The 8825-nt window shown below is 51.7% G+C and overlaps 1 protein-coding gene across 1 annotated transcript; it reads right to left on the reverse strand.

Moving 5' to 3' along the window:
* Window positions 1-540: 540 nt before the first annotated feature.
* On the reverse strand, window positions 541-5738 carry BATF (basic leucine zipper ATF-like transcription factor). The gene is made up of 3 exons (XM_054400730.1): window positions 5673-5738; window positions 3747-3851; window positions 541-747 (listed from the first exon to the last, which is right to left on the reverse strand). The coding sequence occupies exons 1-3, from the start codon at window positions 5736-5738 to the stop codon at window positions 541-543; spliced, it is 378 nt and encodes a 125-aa protein (XP_054256705.1).
* Between the last annotated feature and the right edge of the window lie 3087 nt (window positions 5739-8825).

Below are 8825 nucleotides of genomic sequence, written 5' to 3' on the forward strand. Positions count from 1 at the left end.
GAGGATCCAGCTGCTGGTCCTGGATTAGACACCAGCACTTGCAGGGCTGTTCTCTGGACTCCAAGCTCCCTGCACCTGCTGCTTGCACCCTCACTCAAGTGCTATTTAGAAAACAGATAGTTAAGCATTTTCAATCTTTATTTTACAAAAATAAACCAGTTTTGCCCTGGTACTCTATGCCCCCCAACCTTCCCCTCTGCCCCTGCTCCCATTCCAGTTCCTTTCCCTGGAGCTCCTGCTGTTGCATGCCACAGCCAGTTGCTCACTCAGAGGCTGCCAGTGCTCCACACTCCTGCCAAGGGGGTTGGTGAACTTTCGCAAATGACTTCTCTTCCCAGGACCGAAGCTGGAAACTGCCTGAAGATGCCCCTGGTGGCCCTGCCATTTCTGCACAAGGAGCAAGTGTTGGGCATCTCACTCAGAGCACACACTTTGAGAAGAGGTGTATGTCCATCCTTCTCTCTTAGACGGAAAAGCAAGCCCCATGAAGTCGCTTCCTCCCATCAGTGGAGCTGGCAGGCTGCCCTCCCACTGGCTGACTCAGTGCTGGAAGCGTGGGGAGCTGATGTGGGGCTGGTGGAAGGAGTGTGTGGCATAAAGCACTTCTGGAGGTGGTGGAGGGGAGGTCAGTATAGAGCAGAGAGGTTCGTGGGAGCTCAGCATTGAGGCAAAGTGCTTCATCTCCTCTGTCAGCTGCTTGATCTCCCGGCGCAGGGCAGCGTTCTGCCTCTCCAAGTCCTCGCTCTCCTGAGGAGACAAAACCACAGGGACTTCCTCAGTGTGGAAGCCACAGGGATGAGCTGGGGACATGGGAGCTGAAGATCATAGAATCATAGAATGGTCTGGGTTGGAAGGGACCTCCAAAGGTCATCTAGTCCAAGCCTCTCTGCAGCAAGCAGGGGCATCCTCAGCTAGATCAAGTTGCCCAGAGCCCTGTCGAGCCTCACCTTGAATATCTCCAGGGATGGGGCCTCAACTACGTCCCTGGGCAACCTGTTCCAGTGTTCCACTACCCTCATGGTAAAGAACTTGTTCCTACCATCCAATCTAAATCTACTCTTCTCTCGTCTGAAACCATTGCCCCTCATCCTATCACTTCAGGCCTTTGCAAACAGTCCCTCTCCAGATCCCATGTCTCTCTGCCCTGCAGAGTTTCCAGAATGACAGTTTCTGGTAAATTCAGCAGAGAGCCATGCCTGGGCAAACCCCTGTGCCCCCACTAACCAGGCTGAGTGCGAGTGCAGACGTGATGCTGGTGGCCCCAGCCACACTCCCCAGCCCTGGCTTACGAGAAGTGCCTGTGGCCTGCTCCCACCCAGGCTTTCTCCTCCCTCTCAGGCAGGCTGACAGCAGCGCTGGCTTCCCGGGCCGCCCGGCCAGGCGGGGGGCAGGCTGAATAACCGCCGTCTCTAACCAGAAAACCACCTGCCACAGGAAACCTGTCATTGCCCTGGAAAGAAAAGACTCACTGCTTCCTGCTAGCAGCACGGCGGGGAGGAGGGGGAGACACTTGAGTCAGAAGAAAAGAGAAACTGAGGCCCCAGAAGAGCTGAATTAATACTGTTATTAATGAGAATAACAACAAAGGGGCTAATAACGGTGCTCAGCCTTGTCACGATGATCCCAAGAGCGTTGCAACCTTCACTACCTCTGCTGCTGCTGAGGTGCTGCTCTGGGCTGGAGCTTCACAGGCACCAACAGACCATGGAGCCAGCAGCCTGGGCAGGACCAGAGAGGGAGGAAGGACATGGTGACAGGCTCTGCAAACTCATCCAAGATGGCTAAAGCAGGACTCAGTGCTCTGATGCCCTGGAAAGCTCACCTCAGCTCCATCACCTCAGCAAAGCAAACATCACCCTGCACTTGCTCCTCTGCTGCCACATTGACCTCTGATGGTGCCCACTCCCTGTGAACAGGTTAAAATGCACCCAGCAGTTACAGCAGCTGTCACAGGAGGGGGTCACACAGCAAACATCTCTCAGATGTGACTACATGCTTTGGAAATTATGACTGATGTTGAATTCAGGAGCTAAAGGGAATCACTGAGGGGCTGAGAGCTCCAGTGTCCCCATGACTCATTCCCCTCTAAAGGGGAGGCTACAAAGGCCTGGGGCAGATGGGGCTACTGGTTGCTTTCATACCACCACAGCTCAAGCTGAGCACACTCTTCTAGGCAGAATATCAGAGAAGCAAATTCCTTCATGCAGAGCCAACCAAAGGCAAAGAACACTCAGGGAATGAACCTAGGAGCAGAAAGAGGTCACTGTCCACCAGGAATTGGAAAAATATTCATCCTATATCCACCCTCTGCTTGCCTCTCTGCATTTCTCCAGCTGCCTGCCAGGATCTTCTCTGTCTGAACCAAATTTGGCTTAGCACCCCTGCTCCCATTCCAGTGGGAAGGCAAGGACTGTATGCTGTCAATGCCAGCTGAGCAGTAATAATCTTGTAAGCTAGTGGTTTGTCTTCTGCTCTAAGATGAGCAGTCTCATTCTTCTTGGTGCACAGCTAGGCAGAATTTCAGCTAGGCAGAATAGGAGGAAAGAGCACCAACTCCAAAGAAAGTGTGTGTCTTCACCCTTTTCAGGCACAGATGCTCAGAGCCATTGCTGCTGACAGATGTCATTCAATCAGGCTAGAGCCATGTCAGCTCTAGAAACATCATCAGCTACTGAGAAAAGAGTGAAATCTCCATTTTAAACCCAGGTCCAACCATGTACTAAGGGCACGATGTAAGGAGGAAAGTCCAGAACTGACATCTTAAGAATTCTTCCCCAGAGTGGGGATCTGGGTGAATATGAAGACCACCAAGTCAAATGATGCTATTTTGAACAGGAGCCTGACTACTCCTTTTCAAAGAGCAGCCAAGCCCAGTGCAGGGATAAAGATGGGTCTCTGCCTGCTGCAGGCTGCATGTTCTGCATCCTGCCCATCAGTGGCCCAAAACACACAGGACTGCACTTGTGTGCAAAATGCAAAGGAGCACAACCCCTGTGCTCTGGTACTGACCACACAATCCTGCCCAAACACACAGAGCCAGAAGTGAACTGAAAAGCAGATGCCTAATTCTTATACTGGGAAGAGCTGCAGGGGTGCCCACGGTGCCACGGGAGAAGACTGGGACAAGCAGGGTGAAACCAAAGGAGGGAAAATCCACATTGAACAACAGGAAAAGCCTCCAGGCACTGCAACATGTTCAGATGTAGGGAAAGATACAAGTGCTACCATGGACACATTTACAAATAGTAGAGAAGGGTTAATACTTATTTATCTACACCGCACAGTGCCTCAGGGAACGGAGCAGAGGACATAGCCCATTTGGCTCCACAGTACACCACCATCCATAGCAGGGAAGACAAAGTCCTACCGCCTCGGAAAAGCATCCTTGAACACTGTTGCACTACTGCTGAAGCAATGGCACGAAGCACCAAGCCAAGGGAAGGCAGCCTGGGTGAGCCTGTGCTTTTCAAAGACTGAGCTGGTCAGCAGAGGCTAAGAGAGGAAGTGGGTAATGTCAGACTGAGAGATAAAGATGGATTCAGAACTAGCTGCAAAACAAAATGCTTCAGTGGTAGTCATCCTGGGCTGTGTGCTCTCGCTGTGAGCTCCAACTCCTACATCCTGCCCTGGCCTCACTTTTCCTGTCCTGCCCCAACCCAGCCTCTGCTCCAAGTCCCCAGGGGAAAAGCACATTGTTCCCTACAGGAGCCCTCAGTGCTGGAGCTGGGAAGGGTGGGAGCGCTCACCAAGTGCAGTGTGTCTGCTTTCTGGGTCTGCCTCAGGCGGCTCTTCTGGGCAGCAATGCGATTCTTCTCCCTCCTTTGGACTTTCCTCATGTCATCAGAAGAGTCCTAGGGAAACAAGGCATGGAAATGACTGGGGCATCCCCTCCTTTGTCTTGATTCTCCTGTGCAACAGTAGGTGAGAAGTGGGCACAGCAGATAATATCACTGAACACAGGACATGGGATATACACCCTCAGCACTGGGATAAAGCTGTCTCCCAGGCATGTGTGATGCTTTTGGCATCTCCATCACCAGGAGTAGCAAGTCTGATACTCTTGGGCATCCCAGCACAGCTGGGAAATAACCACTCCCCCTTCACCAAGACACAGGCCTGGGATATGGATTCAGGGACCAGAGTAAGGAGCCTTCTCTGGAAAAGAGACGATTAGAATTCATTGTACAGAAAACCTTTCCCTTCTCCATCTCTCCATGGGGATACGACACTGCAGACGAATATTTCAGTTCCATGGCTAAACCATGTCTCCAGATATTCAGCCTGGGCTATACTCCTTTTATCCCTGTAGGTCCCTCACCCTTCTCCCTCAGGCTTTATTTGTTGCAGAGCCCTATGGTGCAATGTGCCCCCCCAATTTGTTTAACTAGATGGACTCAGGGCTTTTGGGTCTCCCCTAGATTTCATTTGCTCCAGCTTTCTGATCTCTGTGCTTGCTCTCTTCTGGAGTCCCCTGGTAGCAACGTTTGCAATGCTGACTGCAACATTCCCAATCCCCTTGGGCAGAGGAGAGCATCGGTGTCTAGGTTCAAGGTCATGAACTTCAGGCAGCAGACATTCTCTGCCAAGATCTGGTCCTGCTGTTGCCTTCTGACAGTTGAAACCGTCACCCAGGCTTTTTCATCTTCTATTTTCACATTGCACTGCCTCTCTAGGGGACTCTCTAACATTCGCACCACCACTTCTCCACAGGACTACAAAACTCAGCCACAAGAGTTATCTTCCCAGCCTATCAGTCTGTCCACATCCTCTCCTCCTTCCAACCCACTCAAGATCTTTTATTTTCTTTGAACTTAACAATTTTATCCTTGACTTCAATACCCTATAAATGTCTCACATCCAGCACCTCCTATGTACTGCATCAAGTCCAGTCCCTATGCTTTGGCAGCTCCTGTGCTCCACCCTGTTCTCTACCAGCATGCCTCTTCATCCCTGGCTTCAAGCCCAAAATCAGCTGGCCTGATCATCCCCAAGATTTCTGAACAACGTCTTGGATACTTGCCATTGTTACCATGCCTAGATAAATGGCAAAAGACAGAGAAGTTCTATGATCCTATATAACAAAGATTAACCAGAAAAGGCAGTGAAATACCTCAGACTTGTGCTAGCAAAAGACCTACCATTAAAGCACTCCATGTAACACAACAAAATCTCTCTGTCAAGCATTATTGAGATGAAAAATCTCTGAAGTTGAACAGAAAAGAAAACAGTTCCCAAAGTGGCAGGGCTTTTCTGGGTTTCCTGAGAAACAGGAAGGCTGCCCCTGAGGTGTCCTAGTCCATGGTGAGGAGGTGCCTGCTCGGGCTCCCCACCAGAGCACCGACTTTCATGCCAAAGCTCCCTGCCTGCTTCCTGCTTGGTGTGTATTGTAGGGCCCACCATGCCTAAGGGTCCTGGCCCCCCCAGTTGCCCCTGACATAGCCCCAGGTAATAAGGCCTCCTCTCTCCACCTGTACCCTGCTGGGTGGCTGGGGCTTCTGCCAGGGCTCTCCTCTCAGCCCCACATCCCTCTCATCACAGCTGTTCCTAGAAAGCCTGGCCATACTGTGCTGTGCAAAGGCCAGCGGTGGGTGCCACTGCTCCTCCTGCCCACCCACGGCCCACCCGGAAAGACTCACAAGCTGGGGAGAGCTGGGGAAGGGTCCTTGCTTTACCTGCTTGCTGGGAGGGGGAGACTGGCTGAAGCTGCTGGAGTCACTGCTGTCAGAGCTGTGGGGCATGGCTCCTGCCTCTGGCTCCCAGGGCCTCTTCAGCTTCCTTTCTGCTCTTGGTGTGTTTGTCTTCTGCTTCACTCCACTTCCCTCTCCCCTGCCCTCCGTTCTTCTGAGGCAGCTCTTGCCTTCCCAGCTCTTGCCCGTTCCAGAGGCACACTATCCTCCTGCCCCACACTCTGCCACTTTCTCTGCCTCTCCTCTCAGAGCCTCTGCACCTTCCCTTTAGGTCTTGGCCTCCTGTGGTTTCTCAGAACCTTGGGGATGTAAGCTGAAAGTCACGTGGCCGGAAACTTTAAGGCAAAGAAGAAAAGTTACAGAAAAAAAAATAAAAAGAGAGAGAGAAAAAAAAAAAAAAAAAGAAAAGAAAAAGGCACATCTGGGAAAAGTGATCTTCAAAATAGCCTGAAAAACCCCCGAAAAACACCTTCAGGCAGTTGAAAAACAGCAAGATGGGTTTTCTCTGAGAAAAACAGCAGAGATGGAAAGGAAGAAAAGCCCCAGCTCTGGCTGTGAAACCTGGACCCACAAAGGAGGGCAGTGCGGAGGAGGTTGCCAGGAGCCCCAGAAATTCCAGAGGCACCATGTGCCGTGCCAGCCCTGCGTAGCAGGAGGTCACTCCACGCCCAGGCAGTCTCTGCCACCCCAGTCCAGCCAGGGAAATTCCCAGGCAGCCACCCATCTCTCCACGACCCACCCCATCCCTCCCACTGCCCCCAATACCACTGATGCAAGTCCCATGCAGGGGATGGTTTACTCTCAGCAGGTGCCCCAGAAATGCTGTTTGTGCACTCGGCTCTCCCGTCTATGTTGAGCCATCAGTGCCACCTCAGAAGAAAGGCTCAGGATCACAGAACATTTAGACGGGTTTGGGCAGGACTTGACCTTCCTATAAGGCAAGACTCCTTAGCACTTTAAACCATCCACTGGCCCATAAGGGCCATATCAACCCTGGCACAAATGTACTGTAAACATAATGGTTTATGGACCCAGAAGCTAAACCTGAGATCTAATTCTCACTCCACACCGTGGTATGAGCTTGACTACATCCCAGGGGGTGTGAAACTGTCATGCACTGGTCCTAACTCCCTGCCTGCTCCCCTTCATTCCCCTCTCACCATAGCTTCCAGTAGAAGACAGGACTATAGGGAGACAGGAGCATTATGGCACACTGGAGCTTGTTCCCTCTGCCAGCACCCAGCTTGGGCATGGGCCATGCAGACAGCAGCAAAGAGAAGCTGATTTGCATCCCCTTGGTTCTACCATGTTCTGTACTGTGTGGGGCCTAGTTCCATCCTCAGTACAAGCTTCAATAGACTGAAGACATGCAGGCAGTCCCTAGGACAGCAGTGCTTCAGGAGTGCCCTCAAAGTACACCAAGCTAGCAGCTCTGGAGCTGACAGTGCAGGAACAGCGAGTGCCGAAGAAGAAGTCATTTGCTTTCTGATCAGCTCACCAGACCCAGTAGAGTGAACCAAGGCCACATGTCAATAGGTCTTCCAAACAACTAAGTTCTCACATATGCTATGAGGAGTAGATACAGAAAGAGGCACAAACCCATACAGAGTAACCCACTCCTTTGGACAGCAGTAATTCCCAGTTCTTTGCATATTGGTGTTTTGGTTGAGTTTCTCCTGCCTCAGGCAGGAGCAGTAAGCAAACCTCAGCAGCAGGTCATCAGCATGGGCATTTCAGATGCAGTTGTCATTAGGGCTAAAGTATTGACAGCTCTGGGTTTGCAGCCATGTTGCAGAAGAGAAAATACACACACAGAGAAGCACACTCTTGGAGCACAGTGCAGACTTGTGTGGCTACTGGCAGCATTTCTTCCCAGTCATGGAGCCAACACAGGCAAATATGACCAAAAGCAAGAACTGCGTGAGGCTGGCTGTGAGCTTGGGGGAATCACTTGCCCTAGCTCCAGCATGAAAGCTGTTCCATTTTGACCCATTTCCCTCTTTAGAAACATCCTGTACAGGGCACTGGTGCACTACCCTCAGCCATATTGTCTGCACATTTCACAGCCTGGAGTATATTTTTTCTCCCAAGGTGCTGGGATCCTCCACACTTTCAAACATGGCTATGAAGATTTTCTTGCTTGGCAAGAGCCACTCTGAGGGATCTTGTCTCCTGGCAGTGCAGCCCCCTGCAGCAGGCCAGACTCCTCCAGCATAGCTGCATCTGGGAACGGAGCAGCTGAAGGCACCTGAGACAAGGAGCTCACAGGGCATTGAGTTCAGGACTCCCAAGGCATTGCCTGGTGGCACAACCACTGAAGGATCCATTTGCTTGCTGTATTGCCACACGTCTGATCTCTGCAACCCTGCGTGGCACCTCCTTTCCAGGAAGCACACTGCTGGATTGCTGCCCTCCTGAGGAAACCCAAACTCCTCTGCCAAGGTCCCAGAGACTGCCTGCTGTGCTCTGCTCTACCTGTTCCTCAGGGCAGGACAGAGGGAATGCCTTCCTCAGGGAAGAATAGCTTGGTTCCATTACTGGGCAAGTAAGCTGATAGCCTGCTGCCCCTCCCCAGGCTCTCCCTCTGCCCTGCTATCAGGAAGAGCCTCAGGAGCCAGCCATCTAATCTCTGTGCTTGATTTATGTGACTAAATTTACAGGTTTCCCGACTCTCTCTGGGATCATTTAGGTTTCTTGATCTTAATCACAGCTGTGAAATTGCTGTCAGTGATGCTCAATGGACTCACAAGTGTTACATTACTGCCAGGGCAGCAGCTTGACAAAGCAGGGATATTTCCAGAGATTTTTAGGAGAGGGATGGGGCAATAACAGCAGGCACTGCTGAGAGGAGTCCTGTTCTTTCCTGAGGGGTCTGGAGCACAAGCCCTGTGAGGAACAGCTGAGGGAGCTGGGGTTGTTCACCCTGGAGAAGAGGAGGCTCAGGGGAGACCTTAGTGCTGTCTACAACTACCTGAAGGTAGGTTGTAGCCAGGTGGGGATTGGTCTCTTCTCTCAGGCAACCAGCAACAGAACAAGAGGACACAGTCTCAAGCTGTGCAGGGGGAAGTTAAGGCTTGATCTTAGAAAGAAGTTCTTCCCAGAAACAGAGATTGCCCATTGGAATGGGCTGCCCAGGGA

This window comes from Indicator indicator, chromosome 4 (assembly GCF_027791375.1).
Source record: "Indicator indicator isolate 239-I01 chromosome 4, UM_Iind_1.1, whole genome shotgun sequence".
Classification (NCBI taxonomy): Eukaryota; Metazoa; Chordata; class Aves; order Piciformes; family Indicatoridae; genus Indicator; species Indicator indicator.

What these genes read in the sequence shown, in the direction of transcription:
- BATF (XM_054400730.1), bottom strand. Translation starts at nt 5,738, where the DNA reads ATGCCCCACAGCTCTGACAGCAGTGACTCCAGCAGCTTCAGCCAGTCT. An exon ending in CTCCCCCTCCCAGCAAGCAG is followed by an intron (nt 3,852 to 5,672) that starts GTAAAGCAAGGA and finishes TTGTTTCCCTAG; the next exon opens with GACTCTTCTGATGACATGAG. An exon ending in AAGCAGACACACTGCACTTG is followed by an intron (nt 748 to 3,746) that starts GTGAGCGCTCCC and finishes TTGTCTCCTCAG; the next exon opens with GAGAGCGAGGACTTGGAGAG.